Here is a 20449-nt window from a genome sequence, read left to right as displayed (position 1 = left end):
TCACATCTATATATTAGTCAATTATGAGACATGCACAAACAGGCCCTAGGGTATAAAAATACACTACACATAGTCCTGAAATGAACACAATGGGGTAAAACTGTTATAACAATGTTTACAATCATACTACAAGCTGAATCACCTAAATATTATACATCCTCTTCCAGGGGATCCTCATCAATAGTCATAAGCACTGAATATCCGCACCCATGCACAGGGACCCTGGAGCATATATCAAAAATATGTATAAATATATAAAATATAATATACACACATATATATATATATATATATATATATATATATATATATATATATATATATATATATATAAAAAAAACATTATTTGTATATACATCTATGCATCCTAAAGTAAAGGATAAACATGCCACTTAGATCAGATTTTTCTTTAATAAACCTCTTACCAGACTCAAAGATTTCTGTAAAACAAAAGAGAGGGAGTATAGAGTGCAAAACCACAGCTTTTATTAAAGCAAAAACTGAGGAGAAATCCAAAGACATTATTAGCCAATAGGCCGCATTTAAAAGCATAACAAAGAAAAAAACGGCATCGTGCCTTTAAGACCTCCAGGACCTCCTGTATCCGATCATGTTCCAGAGTGACTGTTGGGTGACAGTTAGGTCTACAAAAACAACAAGAATTGTCTCTTCGCTCAACTTTTTAAAGTACGTAGTGTACTTTTAAACCTTTTCCAGCCTGAAAAATTATTTTTAACAGTCTCAAAATGCTATCTCTTTTTAACAAATGCCTCTCGTGTGGGAGAAAAATTGCACTATCTGACCCACACTGTCTGCATTGTCTGTTTGCCATCTTCACATCAACCTTATGTATGCTACCATTGTAAAACATTTCTCTAAAAGACCTCTGAAAGACAGGTAAAAGCGCAGACTTCATGCAATTCAAGAGAGAGGAAAGGTAGGACCTTCAAATGCCATGAAGGGTCAAAAGCCTCTTTTAAAGAACTCTTCTCTCAGGAACACAGAGGAAGAGCGCAAAAACCATGAGAAAAACGCCATTTGGCTTCGCCATTGACAGGTAGGAGATCTACATCGAAAGAAATCCCTATCTCCACCGTCGGCTTCAGGATCATCACTAAGGGTGCCAGTGCAGCAACCGTCGACGTTGAAGAGACTGATGGTGGAGAAGTCGCCATCAAGACACTCTTTGAAAGCCCCGTCATTGCATGGACTCTCGGCGAAGAGCCTCTCTTCTCGACAGACAACACAACCACAATGCATTATTTGTACAAACAGAGGGGAACTCGCTCATGCTCCCTATTGCTAGAAGCGCAAGCTATCTGGAAGTGGCTACTGGCCAGAGGCCTAACAATTTCTGCAATTCACCTACCCAGGTCACTAAAGACCCAAGCAGACTCTCTGAGTCACACCCTCACAGATGCTCATGACTGGATTTTAAACAACAACGTTACTCAAGACATTTTTTAGGAATGAGATCAACCGCAGATAGACCTGTTTGCAAGCTAAACTAACAAAAAGTGGCCAGACTTCTCATCCAAGTTCTACCGACTGGGAACAAAGGGGAATGTTCTTTTGATAAGCTGGTCAGGGAAATATCTGTTCAAGTTTCCCCCATTCCTCTGATACCGACAGTCATCAACAAGTTATACAGAGCCAGGACCAGAATGATTCTGATAGCCCAGAATGGCCCCGCCAGTGGTGGTACATGGATCTTCTCCACCTGTCGGAAAGACCACACAGGAAACTGCTGTGCAGACCGAATCTCCTCCACAAACTCAGAGGGAAGATGTTACACCCCAACCTTCCCTCACTGAGCTTGACAGGATGGCTCCTGAATTTCTGAAGTATGGTCACTTAGGTCTCTCTCAGGAACGTATGAAAATTCTCAAGGAGTCAAAAAGACCTTCGATTAGACGTTCTTATTCCTTTAAATGGAAGAGGTTTTACATGTGGTGTATTCAGAATCATTACCATACAATTCGGAGACAAGAGAATGTCATATTACCCTACTTCCTGAACCTAGCAAAATTGGGGTTACAGTTTTCTTCTATTAAGATGCATCTTGCAGCAATTACTGCTTATAGAAAATCACCGTCTCAAGTGCCAATCTTCCAAATGCCTGTTCCTAGACCTGACAGCCTTAGGGTGGTCACCCCTACCTTTTTGCCTGCCTCACTCCACTTTCTGGACGCTGTTTTTGCTGGTTTTAGGACTCTGCACACTTTACCACTGCTAACCAGTGCTAAAGTTCATATGTTCTCTTCCTTAAAACATGGTGACATTGGTTAATACCCAATTGGCTTTTTTAATCTACTTGTAATACCCCAGTAAAGTGCACTACATGTTCCCAGGGCAAGTAGATTAAATGCCACTAGCGGGCCTGCAGCACTGGTTGTGCCACCCACATAAGTAGCCCCTTAACCATGTCTCAGGCCTGCCATTGCAAGGCCTGTGTGTGCAGTTTCACTGCCACTTGGCATTTAAAAGTACTTGCCAAACCTTAAACTCCCCTTTTTCTACATATAAGTCACCCCTAAGGTAGGTCCTAGGTAACCCAGAGGGCAGGGTGCTGTGTAGGTAAAATGCAGGACATATACCTGTATGTTTTATATGTCCTGGTAGAGGAAAACTCCTAAATTAGTTTTCCACTACTGTGAGGCCTGCTGCTTTCATGGGCTAACATAAGGGCTACCCTCATATTCTGTTTGAGTGGTAGATTCTGATCAGAAAGGGGTAAATAGGCAATGTTTAGTATGGCCAGAATGGTAATAGAAAATCCTGTTTATTGGTGAGGTTGGTTTTCATATTACTATTTTAGAAATGCCACTTTTAGAAAGTAAGCATTTCTCTGCACTTAAAATCCATCTGTGCCTTACAGCCTGTCTCCAATCCATGTCTGGGTTGGGCTGGTTGACAGCTCCCTTGTGCATTTCACCCAGAAAACCACAAACACAGGATACTCTGTCACACCTGCACTTATCTGCATACTGAGTGGGTCTTCCTGGTCTGAAAGGGTGGAGGGGCCTGACACTTACATTGGAAAGGCTAGTGGCCTGCCCTCACACAATGGACTGCCAAATCCCCTACTGGGACCCTGGCAGACAGACCTGTACTGAAAGAGCGACCTTGTGCACTTCAAAACCACTCTTTGAAGTATCCCCCACTTCAAAGGCATTTTGGGGTATATAAACTGGGTCCCTGACCCAACCAAATCAGACACTTCCTGGGACAGACACTCTGAACCAGATCCTGTAACCTGTCAAGAGGAGCTGCCTGGCTGCCCAAAGGACTCACCTGGACTGCTTTGCTCTGAAGGACTGCTGCCTTGCTGTTGCCCTGCTGCCTTGCTGGCCTCTGACTCTACTGAGAAGTGCTCTCCAATGGCTTGGATTGAGCTTGCTTCCTGTTCCTGAAGACTCAGGGCCAAAAAGACTTCTTCTCTTCAAGGAAACTCCTTGTGTGGCAAAATTGATGCACATCCTGCCGGAAACGACGCACAGCCTGCCCAGCGGTGCGAAAATTGCGGCATCACCGAACTGGAACGATGCAGCCCGGCTCCCCAAGTGGAGATTGACGCAGCACCTGCATTGTGACGGGAACTTCGACGCCCAGCCATACCGGATCGAAGCACAGCCAAGCTGGAATGACACAGCCTGACTTCCCAAGAGAAATCGACACAAAGCCCACCGGATTGACGCAGCCCCTGTGACTTTGTCCTGCACGTCCAGGATTTCAACACGTCGTCCCTGGGGAGTCTGAAAACCCCACAACCCGAAGAGGATCCCAGTCTCCACGCCGGAAATCGACACAAAGCCTGCCCTGCGTGAAAACTCAATGATGCATCGTCTGTGTGCGCCGGAAATATTGACACACACCTCCCTGTTTTCCATGCAACTCCTCCTCTGTGGTCCCTTGCGGAGAAATTGAACGCAAACCAGGTGCTTTGTGCTTGCAAGAGACATTTGTTGCTTTTTAATAACTAAAGACTCTTTATACAATTTTTCTAAGTAATATTTCAACGTGTACTTATTGAATCTTAATCGTTTTGACCTGCATCTTTCCGGATAAATATTATATATTTTTCTAAACACTGTGTGGTGTATTTTTGTGGTGTTCTACTGTGTTATTGCATGAATTATTACACAAATACTTTACACATTGCCTTGTTAGTTAAGCCTGTCCGCTCAGTGCCAAGCTACCAGAGGGTGGGCACAGGATAATTCGGACTGTATGTGTCTTATCCTGACTAGAGTGAGGGCCCTTGCTTGGACATGGGGTAACCTGACTGCCAACCAAAGACCCCATTTCTAACACCTGTTGTTAATGATTTCCTAGAAGGTTTGAAGAAGGTGTTCCCTCCCGTACGTTCACCCTCTCCTCCATAGGAATTAAATGTGGTACTTTCAAACCAATACATTTGGCTTCCTTACAGCACCTTACCTGGAAGACTGCTTTTCTCATGACAATTACTTCCACACGCAGTCAGTGAAATTCAGTCTCTCTGTCCCAAAGAGCCTTACACAGTTTTTCATGCCAACAGGGTAGTGATGAGAACTCATCCCAGTTTTCTTTCCAAGGTAGGGCCTGATTTCCACATTAACCAGACAATTTCACTCCCTATGTTCTTTCCTAATCTGACCACACCAGCGGAAACGATGTTACACTCGCTAGATCTCAAAAGAATACTGACATTTTACCTGGACAAAACCAAAGACATCAGACAGTCTGATAGCCTGTTTGTAAACTATGGCCCTATGAGGACGGGCATCACCTCCTCTAAACAAACAATCTCCAAATGGATAGTTTCTTAGGTTATGTTCATTTACCATTTGGCCAACAAGCAAATGGCTACCAGGCCCAAAGCCCACTCTACAAGGGGGAAGGCGGCAAGAGCAGCCCTACTAAAGAATGTCCCCATCTCTGAGATCTGCAAAGATGCTACTTGGAGATCAGTACATACCTTCACAAGACATTGCTGTCTAGATTCAGATACTAAGACAGACACCCCAGTAGGGCAGGCCGCCTTAAGAAATGTGTTTAGTTCATGAAAGTATATATTGGTTTTCGCCTCTGATTCATCCGCAGGAGAATGGGATTGGCTTGCTGTTCTATTCAGTGCTTATGACTATTGAGGAGGATCCCCTGGAAGAGAAGAATAAGTCACTTACCTGTAATCCTAGTTCTCTTCTAGGGGAATCCTAATCACAGTCATAAGCAACCCACCCTTCCTCCCCGGACATATCTTGCATGTAGCACTATATACTTACCTCTAGTTTAGTCTTCATGTCACCGTAAAAAAGTACTGACCTAACTGTCATTGAACAGTCACCTCCGGGACACGATACAATACAGGAGGTGCTGAAGGTCTTAAGGGCACAGTGACAGTTTTTTCTTTGTTATACTTTTAAATGCAGCCTGTTGGCTATTAATGCCTTTGGATTTCTCTTGAGTTTTCCCTTTTCTTAGAACCTGTGGTTTTACACCTCAAGCTCTCTCTCTTCGTTTTTACAGAAATGTTTGAGTCTGGTAAGAGGTTTATTAAAGAAAAAGCTAATGTAAGTGGCATTTTTAGCCTTTACTATAGGCTGCACAGATGTATATAAAGATGATGTTTTTTAATGTTAATGGGCGGGAATATTCAGTGCTCATGACTTTGATGAGGATTCCCCTGGAAGAGAACTAGGATTGCAAGTGAGTAACTTATCCTTGTTTAACAATGTCTCAGAATTTTCACTGAACTTATGAAAATAATATCTTCACTTTATAAATCTGCAGTTTATATAGAAATCATTGATAGCACTACTACAAGAAAACTCTTTAGTATTAGTTTGTGCACAGAAATCCATAGGTGAATACTGTATGTAAGGAGAAACTTTGGTTTATAGGCCTCACCTAGAAAGCGCATGCACTGTCACTTCAAGATCTTTTAGTTTCTAACTGTAGGCATAGAGGCCACCTGCTTGCTTACCATATGTTGGCTTCATTGCCACTCCTATTTCTATGCTTCTTAGCGGTCAGCTAATGTTGTCCCTCCTCTGGAGCGTGGATGCATTACTTGTGTGCTTTCACTGCTAGTTTTTTTTAGGCACTACTTTTTTCTTTGTCTTCAAACTCTCTATGGAAGTGTGTAGTTTTGAGCTGTTCCCATGCATACTTGCCTTCCCTCTGTGTCCCGCCCATCCACTGACGCTCTGCCATTGTCTCCTTGCCCACAGTCCCTCTCTCACACCCAACCTCTGTTGTCGTAAGCTTGCCTCTCCCCTCCCCCACCCTCTGCTGTCCATGTTACCCTGGCTCACCCCCCTCCCTCTGTCTTGCCTGTCTCCTCCCCTCCTGTTACTTCCTTCCCCCTCACTCTGTGTTGCCTCTTGCCTCCGACCTTGCAATTAACAAAATAAGCACTGGCCAAGTCATAGCTCTTTTTTGTCACACCCTCCCTAGTCTGTGTTGCATCCTCACATGCCCTCCCTCCATTTACCTCATGCCTCATCAGCAATAATGAAAAAGTGCTATGAAGCCAGCGCTGGCCGGGTCACAGACCTTTTTATGTCGAAGCTTACAGACAGCACAGCTGTCTGGTTTGCTAACAATATCTTGGGGACATTCCGAAAGCTTCCCTGCAAATGCATTCCACCTGTTGCTTACTATGGGCTTTTTGGTTTGTAACTCACATTTTCTTGCCTTCTATTTGCTGGTTGTTCAGCTTGAGTTAGCGCCTCCGTTGCCCAAACCTTATTTAGAATATCTTTCCAAGCACTCCCTTTCTCTAAACAGGCCTTTAAATCTTGTTCTTATCTTTTCTCATTTGCCGTGCATTCAAAGACAGAGGGCAACTGTCAGGCTATGTTTTCTGAGGGAGCTTGGTGTTTACTTTTCTTTCTCTGATTTCAAAGTGAGAGGATCTATATGACAATCATGCTGGCAACTCTGATGATTCCGAAGTGTGGTGGTTTTAATACCATCAAAACAAATGAATACACTAGGCGATTACATTTTCACACATTATTGTTTGTGCACTGTATACTTTTATCAGTAATACTGTATGTCTGTGTAAATGTAATGGTCATTTCAATTGAAGATGTGTTGTCTGTAATGGCAGTGCCCTACAGCACCATACATAATCCACTTTACTCCACTTCACTCTACTCAGCACCACTCCATGCCCACTGCACACTGTTCTGCACCACTCCACTCTCTGCCACTCCATACTGAGTCACTGTACTCTACTCTGTACCATTCCACTCTACGCCACTTCATTCTTCACTTCTCTTCTATACTCTGCATCAATCTACCCTATGCTGATACACTCTAGCCCACTCTGCTCTACTATGCACCACTGCACTCTTTGCTACTGCACTCTACACCACTCCACTCAATGACACCTTACTCTGCAACCCTGCACTCTACGCCACTGCATTCTATGCCAGTGCACTCTACTCAGTACCATTCCGCTCTACGCCTCTCTGATTTACTCTGCACCACTTGACTCTATGCCACTGCAGTCTACTCTGCACCACTTTACCCTACAGTGCACCATTCTACTTTACACCACTTCACTCTAGTCTGAAACAATCTAATCTGTGCCACTCCACTCTACTCTACACTACTGCAATATAAGCTGCACCACTCCACTATGCACCACTCTACTCTACTCTGTACCACTTTACTGTACTCCACTGCACTCTACTCTAAACACTGCATTCTACACCACTTTACTCAAAATGCACTTTAGTTACAGCACCCTATGCCAAGCTACTGTGCAGCCCTGCACTCTACACCACTAAACTCTACTCTGCAACCCTCTAGGCCACTACACTCTACACCATTATAATCTATGTCACTATGTCACTGTGTTTTACTCTGAACCACTGTACTCTATGCCACTGCTTTTTACACCACACTTCTACACACCACTGCATTCTACAACAGTCTACTCTGCAACACTGCATTCTAGGCCACTGTATCTATGCCACTGCACTATATTCTACACCACTCTATGCCAATGCAGTCTACACCTCTACACTCTATGCTACTCTACTCTGCTTCACTCCACTCTTTGTCACAGCACTCTACCCTACACCACACCACTCTGCACAGCTCCACTCTATGCCACTGCACTCTACACCAATCCACACTAAGCCACTCTAATCTACTCTGCACCACTGACCTCTATAACACTGCACTCTATGGCACTCTTCTCTATGCCACTGCACTCACCACTTCACTCTACTCTGAATCAATCTAATCTATGCCACTGCATTCTGTGCCACTCTATTCCACTCTGCACTATTCCACTCTACACCACTTCACTCCACTGTACACCACTGCACTTTACACCGCTGCACTCTACACCAATTTACCCAAAAGTAATACAGTATGAACCACTGCAGTTCACACCACTATACTCTAATCTGCAACACTCTATGTCACTGCACTCTATGCCAATGCATTCTAAGCCACTGCAATCCATGTCACTGAAATCTATGCTGCTCAATTCTACCCTGCACAACTGTACTCTACGCCACTTTACGCTGCACCACTTTACTCTGTGTCACTGCACCTACGCCAATGCACTATATGCCACTCTACTCTACACCACTGCACTCTACAACACTCAACTCTGCAACACTGCACTCTATGCCACTCTAATCTGCGCCACTCTACTTTGAGCCACTCTACTTTGCACCATTGCACTCTATGCCACTGCACCCCTCTTCCCTATGCCACTCTACTCTACTGCGTTCAACTCCAATCTAATCTACTGTGCACCACTGCACTCCAGGCCACTTCACTCCACAACTCTCTACTCTGCACCACTCTACTCTATGCCTTTACTATGCACCACTGCACTCTTTGCCACTGTACGCTACACTAAACCAGTCTAGGCCACTCTACAGTACTCTGCACCATTCCACTCTACACCTGTGCACTCTATGCCACTACTCTATGCCAATCCACTCTGCCCTGCACCACTCCACTCTACTCTGCACCACACTACTCTACACTACTTCACTCTACTCTGAAGCAATTTACTCTACGCCCCTGCACTCTATGCTACTCTACTCTATGCTGCACAACACTACACCACTCTACTCTACACCATCTACTCGACATTACTGCATTCTGTGCCACTACACTGTACTCTGCAGTGCTCTGTTCTATGCCACTGCACTCTACACCACTGCATGCTACGCCACTATATACTATTCTGCTCTATGTCATTGTACTCTATACCACTTTATTCTACTCAACACCACTGAACGGTATGCCACTGCTTTCTACAGCACTCTACAATGCAACACTCTACACCACTGAAGCCTATGCAAATGCACTCTACACCACTGCACTCTAAGACACTCTACTCTGCAAGAATGCACTCTCTGCCACTGAACTCTATGCCACTGCATGCTATGTCACTTTATACTATTGCACTCTGTCACTGCACTCTATACCACACTATTCTACTCTGCACCACTATACTGTACGCCACTGCTCCCTACCGCACTCTACTCTGCAACACTCTATGCAAACCGCAGTCTACACTGCTGCACTCTAAGACCCTCTACTGTGCAAGGCTGCACTCTGCACCACTAAACTACGCTACTCTGCACCACTCCGCTCTATGTTAGGGGAGCTTGCACTACTGCGACCAATGGTTTCCCTGCGGTGTGAAGTAGAAAAGATTGGTAAAAACAAATTCATGACACAAAATACAAAAAAATTGGCATTGTCAATGCTTGTTTTTTCCATACATCTGAAATCCTCTGTGATGACTTATAAGGTTGTTACATCTGCAGACTGCTCTGCTAAGCACTCTGCCCCAACCATGCAAGCTTTTATAAGACTTCTTACATGAGCACATTTATGCGGAGTCATGCAAACTTTTTGTTTTTAATTTTTTTGTTCTTAAGTACCAAACAACTATCTTGGAAATATAAACAAAAATATTCAAATAATATGCCAAAATGGCAGCCACTTCATAATAATATAGGTGCACACGGGCACACATCAACAGCCATATATACATTCAATTGCTTAGAAAACATTTGGAGATTAAACTGTTGACTGTGAAACCAGCAGATTTAAATTTTAATCCTGACTCTCTCACTTGACTACATTGTGTAATCTTGGGCAAATACAGTAATCTTCGTTAATGTGAATACTATCTGAATAGTCTGAAGAAAATGCAAAATAAACAGAATTGCTCCACACGCTTGGGTACCTTGTGGAATAGCTGGATGTTTAGTGTGACATACAACGCCACACAATTCTTCACCACACAATTCACCACTACACAATTCAACATCAGCAAAATAATTACTCTACACATAATACCACTCACCACAACATGATTCAACCTAACATAATTACACTCTACCCAGTACCAGATAAATACACCCCACATAAAATTACTCTATGCCACATAGCAACAAGCCTCATAAATACACTCCAAACAATGCCACATAATTCCAGTCAGCATCATTTCACTCAACACAACACAATTCAATCCACACATTTATATTCCACACCACATAATTCAACAAAAATCACATAATTCAACTCAACAACACAATTACACAACATACCACATACCTCCAATCCTCGCCACAGAATTCCACATCATGCCTCAAAATTCCACAGCACACCACATAATTAAACTCCAGTAGATATCAGTCCACAACACAAAATACCAACCAACATATTTATACTCCATATTCAATGCCACATAATTATCCGCATAATTCCACTGCACACAATGCCACATAATTCCACTACACAAATCCACTCCATACCACACTATTCCATGCCACACAGTTCCACACCTAAAAATTCCAATCCAACCCACATAATTCCACCCCACACCACATAAAACCACTCTACTTCATAATACATAGGTAAAAGCCATTGTCATTTACAATGGCAATCGTTCTTATTGTTGTAAATGCAAGACCTGTTGCATTGCAAGTGCTTGTTTTACTTTCAACTAAGCTACGGAGAAGCCCAGCTGCTGTACAACATGGTTAAAAAACCAATGACATGCTAACCGCTCTCTCATAGGTAAGATCTACTGGCTTTTCCAATGCTTGTGTGCATATTTTTTGGCAACAGGCCTTTGATTTAACCCACAACCTATTTAAAATGTATGTGTGCAGGGCACATTAGCTGTACTCCATATTTGCCATTTTAAATGAAGTACTGCTCTGCTTGCACTTAAAACTTCATTGCTAAAGTGTTCACTGTATAAGTTTACCATACTAAATCATACATGTCTCCGGTGGCACACTGTTTCTATATGTACATGTACACATTTACATATAGTTAACCTATGCTGTATATGTTTGTGTCGTCTTGACTACCTATGACCTCTGAATCTTCTCACTACAAATGTCTGGTTATTGAATCTGGGTATTACATATGCTATGAAGCTGTGGGTCTAAACTTGTTCTGCATCTTTTACAGATCTCGGGAAAGACACATGCTTAAACTCAGTATCTCGCGAGAGTGAGTGTTAATTCCTAATAATTCGAGGCGACAACTCAGCCTGCGTGGTTTGATAGGCGCTCTAAGGATGTCCAGCTACGCTCATGCGATTCTCACACCTCGGCATAATGGAGTTGACATTTAAATCTCTGATGCACAGATCCAAGCAGCAGGAACATCCACCAGCTGAGCTACCTCATATAAATCACCTTCACTGAGGATGGGAAGGAATTCGTGAGAAGTGTGGATTTATAAGAAAATTTAAAATGTTAACATATCTTCAAGTGGGCACACACTCTAAAGAAAGCCGCTGGAGGACATCTGTAGTATGCTAAAAGGCTTCCAGGGATTACTAAATGCTTTCAGATTTGATCTAGTAATTTCTAGTAAGGAAGAAACAGTTCTCTTTGCCCTGTTCTGCATCTTTAACAATCACCCGCAACAGGTATTCAAGAATACTGTTTGCTGTGTAGCGTCAAATAGGATTTTGAAATCTATTGCGACATCATTCACTGGTTGGCCCCTTTAAGAGTCCCATCTCAGGTGTCCTGACTTCGGATTCAAAGATGAAAGCAAAAACATTTTTACTAAGGAAACTTAAATTTGAGGATCAATGTTGACATACAAAGTATAAAAATAATGCCGACATTTTAAGACAGCACAATCTTAAATGTCAAGAAGACATCTATCAAAGATGTTTATCATTTATAAACTAGTATTAGCCTGCAGGTCGCTCCGTGGTGGCATTGAAATTAATAAAGCTGGATAAGGAAACAGCGAACTATTTCAAAGTCACCGGCTCGGTAGAGGCTAGTTGGGGGCTCGCTGAGGAACTGGGACATCTCCTGATGTTCTGCTTCTGTTGAAAGGAGGACAGTACAAGGTGTTGTCAGTCAGTGGCAGCAGTGGCGGTCGCCATGTTGTTGGCAGTTGTGTTATGGCGGCGTTTTAGCCAGTGGTAGAGGTGTAATTGCAATCCTGTTTGTGGGGCGAATGATTATGGGTGGCACTAGTGGTTAGTAAAGTGTGGCATTAATGGCATTGTTCACAGAGGAGGCTTTGAAGTAGTTTACAATGTTGGACGAGTGATTTTGGGGCCTGTATTGGGCTTATTTGCAGTCGTAGGTACACGTTTGCACTGGTCAGAGATGCAAAACATTACCCACATGTTCAAGTTTAAAGCCATATAGTATTCCTCTCTTTCTCTATATCGCCAACATATTTCTTATATTTTTAAAACATTTCACTAGTCTTGATAGCAGTGCTTAATTTGTGCTTGTTGTTTGCGGTGCTGAGCACCGGCACTTATTTGTGAGGGCCGGGGCTCATTCTTATGCCTCAAGCATTTGCTGCGAGCTAAAGACACATATGGGAAAGACGGAAGAAGGAAAAACTAAAAAGCGTCATAAGGGGAGAAAGTAGAAAGTTGCAGGGTGAGCTGAAGGGGCAGGGGTGGCCGTAAATGGATTGAAGAGGCCCGAGATGGCTTCAGGATTACGCTGCCTCAGTATTCAGTGCTGGCAGATTTAAGTACAGCTGCCTCGTGTTTAACAGAAGGGCTTTGAGCACCGGCACCTCTTTATTTACAAATTAAGCACTGCTTGATAGCAGTTGTCCAGGAGGTGAATTTAAACAACTGGCGACGGCATCCTTTTACAGATCTGACCCCTTTTACATTAAACATAGCTTTTAAATACCTGCCTACATCTCAAAGTGGGCGTGTGCAAATTATATGACCTACAATTGCACTATTTGTGCCAAACAAATATAAAATGCCTTCAATGTTAAAATTCGAACTCCAGGGTGGTTTAAATGTCATCATACCAAACTGCAAAAACCATATTTTTGAAAACACAAGCGAGACTGACTTCGGTAAAGAGCAATCTAAATATTTTCAAGAGCCTAAATGTTTATATATTATGCCATCACATAATCTGATTGTTTCCAGTTTCAAACATATGGCAAATCCTGGGTAAGAGGTACCCTATGTGTTTCATGTTTAGCACGCGTTCTTAAATGACACAACTAATATTTAGATTTATCAATAAGGACACAATCCCAAGTCTGTTGTATCCGATACTCAATATTTCCCACTGTTTATTTTTAAATCTCAGGTAAATGCTGATCTTTTTCTATTGCCAAAGCTCTGAAGTTTTAAGTATGGCATACCACACAGTCCGCTTACACCACGCTCATGTGCACAAACGTATGTCACATTTCAGCACATGCCTAGATTGTTGAGGCCTTGTTTGCATGCCTATTGGTGTCAATGGCTTTTCCTCAAATAATTTCAGTCTGACGTTAGACTAATAATGTACTCAGTGCTAAAATAATATGGAACATATGATTCGTAGCTCCATACACACAGCTGTCAGGTCTATGCACTCTGGTTTTTTTTTTACTAAAAAGTAACTTTTCACCATCACCCCACATTCAGGCAAGATGTCCATACGCAGCACCGGAAATAAACGGAAAACGTAATTTCAGACAAGGCAAAAACTAGGACAGATCTGTCAGGGCACTTGTTCCAGTACTTTGGGATTCTACTGCGACATAACTGAGATCCATTGAAACCTACCTCTCATTCATAAGGGACTGAAGACAGTGTTTTTGGTGCATAGCCATTAACAGGGCTCCAGCACACTTAGTCAGGGATCTGTCCAAAACCTGAGGGAGCCATCAACTCTTACAACATTGCTGAGAATTGATCAGTCAATGTGTTGCAGTTTTACACTCCCATATTCTCAAGTTGAAACAGCAGAAAGAATCTTTGCAAGAATACAACATACACGCTCATTAATGCTTGAAGAGACCACTTTACAAAACAGTAGTTTCAAGGCAATTAATAAGAAAAACTAAATAAATGTACCCCTAAGAAGATTGTGTGGGCACGGGTGAAGGAGGTCATATCCAGTGTTGGAAGTAAATGTAGTGGTATTGGTTGTACAGGTGGTGGTAACGATGGCTAGGACTGTATTGTTGTTGATTGTGGTGTTGGTCTTGGTGGTGTTAATCTTGGTAATAGTTTTGCTGCAGTGGAGGGTATACAAATTAATGGTGCTGTTGGAGATGGTGGTGATTGGGTTGCTGAAATTGTTGGTTGTGGTGGTGATATGGGAGATGGTTGAGCTGGTGCCTAAGGATTTGGTATTTTTAGCTTGTTAGACATTTGTGGTAGTTTTGGTATTAGTATTGGTTGCAAGGTCAATGCAGGTTGTGGATTTGATGGATGTTTGTTGGTAATGGCTGTGGTGTGTTGATTGTATTATTGTAATCTGTGGTGGTGTTGGTAGAAGTGATGCTGGTTTTTGGGTTGGTAAAACTGGCCATGGTGTTTTGAAGGCATTGTTCATTGTTATATTTCTTGAAGTGATGGGGTGAAAGTAGTGTTTGTAGTGATGGTGTTGGTAAGACTGGTGGTGATTTTTTTGTGGCATTAGTGGCAATGTTACTGGAGTATGTTGTTGATGTTGGTATTATTGGTGGGGGTAGTGCTGATGTTGGGGTGAATGTTGGTGGTGATTTCAGTTGTCATATTGCTGGAGCTTGCTTTGGTGGTGACAGTGTTGTGGTAGTATTGATATTGTAGTAGGTTTTAGTGGAAGTATTGATGGAGTTTTAAATCGGGTGTGGGTAATACTTGTGTTGTTGGCACATTCATTAGTGGTGGTAGCATTAATGGAGGTCTAGGTATGTTCTATACATTGTTGTTGCTTGTGGTGTTTGTAACAGTTAGAGGTTATGGTTTTGCTCAAGTTGTTCATTGAAGAGTTGCTATTTGGTTGTGTATATAGTGCTAGTGCTGATACTTGTACTGTTTGTGTTGGTGTGACTGTTGGTGTTGAAGATATTTTTAGTGTTGGAATTATTGTAGTATGTGGTGCTGCTTGGTGGTTTGGGCGCTTGTGATTTTGGTGGTGATAATGCTGATTGAAATGTTTGTGTTAGCAACATGAATATTGGTGTTGCTGTTGGTAGCTGGAGATTGTGGAGGGAGTGCAGTGATGTTGGAGTAGATGGGACTGTTTATGGCTTTGGTGGTGGCATTGCTGGTGATGATGGTTTTGCTGGTTCTGTTGGTAATGTTGAGGTAGTATTGCTGATGGCATATGTGGCTGTGTTGGTGCTGCTTCTGGTGGTGGGGTTACTGGTGTTCTTGGCATAACTTGTAGTTTTGGTTTGGTGGTGTTGGGTTAGTATTTTGGTTGTGGCTTTGATGGTGTGGGTGGTAGTGTTTTGTTGGTGATTTGAAACAGTTGGAGTTACTGTTGGCACCGGTGTTGTTAGTTGTGGTACTGAACTTGTATAGTACCATGTTGGCTGCAGTTTTGCTGTTTACACTGTTGACAGTGAGGTGGGAGTTACTTGTGCTGTACGCAGTGATGTGTGGTAGGGAAGTTGACATTGCCATTGATGGTGGGCAGTGATGAAGCTGGCAGTGATGCTGGTGGTGCAGGCGTACTAGTTTAATTAGTGTTATTTTTAGTTGCAGTGTGATTGATGGTATTTGTTTTGGCGATGCTGTAGTAATTGTTAGTGTTGGACTTTCTGGAGTCTTGTTAGTGTTGGCATTACTAATGTTGTTGGTGTAGTTGGTGGTTGAGGTCGGTATTTGTGTTGTTGCTAGCAGTGCTGTTGCTGGTATTTGAAATTGTCATGGTTGTTGCTGATGCTGTTGAAGCAGGTGGTGGGTGTCTATGACTGTTTTGTTACTGGAGTTTTTAATGGTGGAGTTGTGGATGTTTTGATGCTGGCATTGTTGTTGCTGATGGTGTTTATTGGGATGCTTTGGTTAATGGTGATGGTTTTGGTGTTGCTGGAGTTGGTATAAACTTTGTTGGTGTTGGTGGTGGCTTTGATGTTGACAGTGATGTAGAAGTTGTCAGTGAATATGATGGTGCTGATGTTATTGGTAATGTTAATGGTGTTGGTGATGCTTTAATTGGGTGCATTGGTGATATTGGCATTATTGGGGTCTTGGTGCTGGTATTCGTGTTGACAGTGTTGTTACTTTTATGTGCACTTTTTGGAAAGTGTTGTTGATTCTGGTACATGGAGTTTGGTATTTTGGAGTTTCTAGTGTAGCTGATGATAGAATTGTTGTTTCTGATCTAGGTAGTGCTGGCAGCAGTATGGGATTGTTAGGGTTATGCTTGTGATGTTTGAGCAGGTGATGGAGTGGCTGGTAGCTGGGCTGGTGTTATTTTTAGAATTGCTGGTGGTGATAAGAGTTGTGGTCATAATGATACTGTTCCTGTCAGCATTGGTTTTGTTGGTGTAGTTGTTAGTGGTGTTGGCAGTAATGGTCTTGTTGGAGCTGTTGGTGTTAAGAATGTTGACTTTGTTGATAATGTTAAAGATGTTGTTTTATTGATTTGTGTTAGCAGTGTTGCTGGTGATGGTGATGCTGGTTTTGGTGCTGGTATATCTGTAACATTAATGCTGTTGGTGATGACAATGGTATTAGGATTTTTAGTGATGCTAGTGATTGTTGTTTGGGTGTTGCTAGATTTTCTGTTGGTGATGTTGTTGGAGTAGTAATGGATTTCGTATTGGCTTCAGTATTTGTCCTAGTTTTGCTGGTGGTGTTGTTGCTGGCTTTGCTTGTGTGCACATGTTCCTAAATATGGATGTTTTGTTGGTAATTATGTTGTGTTGGCTATGTTATGTCATGTTAAGTTACAACATATTTTCTCATATAGATGTTCATATGTCATAGCTGTACTACCAGGTCCGGTACCTTCGTCTCCTTATTTTGAAGATTCCAACATAACCAGAGGTGTGGGTTAATTACCAGGTCCACGCTGGTTTTACAGGCCAGGCATTTCGGTGATTTTTGTGATAGTACTACTGCTACCCATGCTATTGTTACTATAGAAGATGCTTTGCTGGTCGAGGCATTGTAGTTGGCTGTGAAGGTAGTGGTGTTTACAGTACATGCATTGTTGGAGGTTTTAGGAAACATTTTGTGTGATGGCTTTGTTTTTTCCATGGCTGTGCTGGCGTTAATGGCAGTGTTGATTTTGATTCTAGTTATGTTGCTGATTTTCATATTCATTTTTGGGGTGGTGTTACTGGTGATATTGCTAATGATTTAGTAGCTGTAGTGACATCACGTCACAGAGGTAGCCTCAACACAGTAAGAAACATCCAGTCCGCAACCCAGAGATGTGAGAAACTTATGACCAGACCCCCACTTAACCAACTAAGAATCTATTTTTTCTTTGAAACCTCCTGTGATATTTAAAAGCATGAACAGGCGATCTAAAGTGTTTTACAGTTCGGTCACAAGCACTAATTAATTCCTGCAAGACAGAGCCTTGAATTGAGCCTACCATGAACAAAGCTGAGACATCATTCTTTTGAATACTCTGGCACTATGAAGTGGATTCTTCTTACGGTTCAGTGCTATACAGATTAAAAAATAGAATTAAAATAAATGAAATAAGTATTGTAGGAATTGGGAGGCAACCCGATTGAAAACGAGCTCTGGGAAAATCTTTGAAATTCCAGATGTATCCAGTACAATGAACTCACGACTAAGGGGGGATAGGCCTGTTAACCCCTCTGCTGATCATCAGATACAGCCATACTTCCTTGTGTTAGGAGCAATGCGGGATTTTTTGTAGACCAACTAAGACACACGGAGAGGGCCACAGGTGTTGCAAAGAGTAGCAGTTCATTATACTCTTGAGAGACCACAGATTTTGTGACAGTTTTGTGACAGATCAGGGAACCACACATTTTGGTACTGTTCAGGTGTTCACATATTCTATAATAGGTCAAAGGAGAAAAATCCTGGGCGAACTCTGATTACGCTGGGTACACTGATTATGAAACACATTATGAAATCAGTCTCCAATTCAGGTCCATCCCTGGGGCCACACATTCTGTAAAAGGTTAGGAGGGACAGATTCTGCTATTGGCAGAAGTACACAGGTCATGGCACAGGGTATGGCCCACACATATTCCAGGCAGGCCATGGTCACACGTGCTATCACTGATTCTAGAACAAATTACGAGCACAGAGATTATGGGACAAACCGGGAGGCATGAATTGTGAGATACACTGGGGGCCTAGACAATAGGCCTTTTCCATCTGTGCATCCAGGATTTGGAGCAACATCCTGTATCCGTCAGGACCACCGCAACGCTACTCCAATTTAGGATAGAGATGAAAAGTCACCTCTTTAAAGAGCACTATACCACAATGCATTAACTGTCAACAACTCAGCTTCCTCTTAAATTGCTTGCTGACTTTAAGTTTGCTTTTAACCATACACAGCTCTCTGCTGCCTTTTGGCTAGGTTCGCACTACAAAAATAATATATACATGCATCCATACATACAGACATGGGGCAAGTCACCCAGCCATTGACTCTAGTACAGGGTGAGGTCCACCGACTCAAAAGAGACCCTTATTGTATCATACAAGTCCGACCGATCTGCCTGCAAAGGAGAGCTGAATAAAAGCAAAGAGGGTCTGAGACTGTTAAATGAGCTTAGGGTGCCATGGGCATGCAGAGAAAAATAAAAAGCCGAAAATCTCAACAAATGGAGTGCAGTAGGTGCGAAAAAAGCAGGGCAGACAGGAAACCTTCCCTTGGAACATCTCTGGAGTGAACCATACACAGAGGTGACAACTGGCACTGGAATGCCCTGCTTCCTAACACAAATGAAGTAAGCCTGATCAAAGCGTGCCCTAAGCAGGTGGTTCCGAGAAGTGCTTGGTGGTACCGAGTATTAGTGTCGCCGACAGATCGCGCAGTACGACAGGAAGGTACAGATGTGCGTGGTAGAAGCAGAGGTGGTGGCGCTGAAGAGATGCTGAGGCCGCGCGTGTTGACAGTATTAGTGGTTGCAGCTGTACTGGCGTCTCCCCCCGCGGCTCTCACCCTTCCCTCTCCCAGACACCCAGGCCTCTCGCGCCCGCCCTCCCCCCGCGCAGTTCAAAGGCTGACGAGGCGGCTGAGGTGAGGGAGGTTGGAGATCAGAGGCTGCGGGGGACTCACCTGGCCTTTGAAGCGCGCAGGCAGGCGGCGGCCGCAGGTGTGCCACCAGGAGCAGCAGGCAGCCGAGCCGGGCCGGCAGGAGCAGCCGGCGGCAGCTCCGCCTCAGCATCGCCGGGCAGCGTCCGAGGCCCTCGCGGCAGTGTCCTCCCCTGCTCCGCGCCTCGAGCTGCAGTAGTATGCCTCTTACTCCGCGCCCCGGTGCTCCGGTGCCCCCCTCGGTAGTCTCCTGTCAGGAGGGTTAGCACTACCGTGACCTATATCGTAGTCAGCTGGAGTCGCGCCCTGCGCGGCAGACCTTTCCAGTCACCTGAGGTAATACAAATGTCTCTCGCCTAGAGGGTTTCCCGGCAGTGGTGTACGCTACACCAGACGTGTGCACCTTCTCCTCTGTCCTGTGCAGAAACAGCCTTTAGAGTTTGAAGCAATGATATTTTCGTGGGATCTGTTGTCTTTTCTTGCTCAGGCAAAAAGTACTATGGCTTGTTCGGAAGTCCCTTTTGGTGACTCGTGCTTGTCAGTCGTGTCCTGATGCCCTCTTCTGTTGTGTCCTGTGGTTCTCCGTGCCTTAGTGTCACTGTGCCTCTTGCAGTTGTAATCTATTCTGGTGTTTAGTGCGGTAGTGTCCACCGCTCCTTTGTTTGTAGTGCCGTCAGTGATCTTGTCTGGAAGCGCGTGCGGCAGTATGCTTCCTCTCTGTACCCTCCTCACACCGGCTGTGCTTATACTCTCCGTAGGAGGGTCTGCCTGGGGCTCGGGTTGTACCTCCCCTCCCCCTCCCATGCCTTCTCTTCCATCCCTCCCTCGTTTACCCTCTGGGAGACAGCGGGAGGCGGTGCCTCACTCTCTCCTGCTTTCACTGGATGTCATTCTCTCCGCTGAGTACCTCAACTCATTCGTAGGGTGCCAGCAACGTGCATTTTAGAAGTCTCACTCTCACCAGCCTCGGTGGCAACATA

The 20449-nt window shown here is 43.6% G+C and overlaps 1 protein-coding gene across 1 annotated transcript in view; it reads right to left on the bottom strand.

The window, feature by feature from the left end:
• Positions 1–20210, bottom strand: part of KREMEN2 (kringle containing transmembrane protein 2) — a 96532-nt gene extending 76322 nt beyond the window's left edge. The window contains exon 1 of the mRNA XM_069244351.1: positions 19494–20210. Within this exon, the coding sequence (XP_069100452.1) occupies positions 19494–19602 (109 nt within the window). The 5' untranslated portion in view covers positions 19603–20210. The remainder of the gene's footprint in view (positions 1–19493) is intronic.
• Positions 20211–20449: the final 239 nt, after the last annotated feature.

Source organism: Pleurodeles waltl, chromosome 7 (assembly GCF_031143425.1).
Source record: "Pleurodeles waltl isolate 20211129_DDA chromosome 7, aPleWal1.hap1.20221129, whole genome shotgun sequence".
In the NCBI taxonomy this organism is placed as follows: Eukaryota; Metazoa; Chordata; class Amphibia; order Caudata; family Salamandridae; genus Pleurodeles; species Pleurodeles waltl.
The sequence above is the reverse complement of the archived record's forward strand: the minus strand, read 5'-3'. Positions and strand labels throughout refer to the sequence as shown.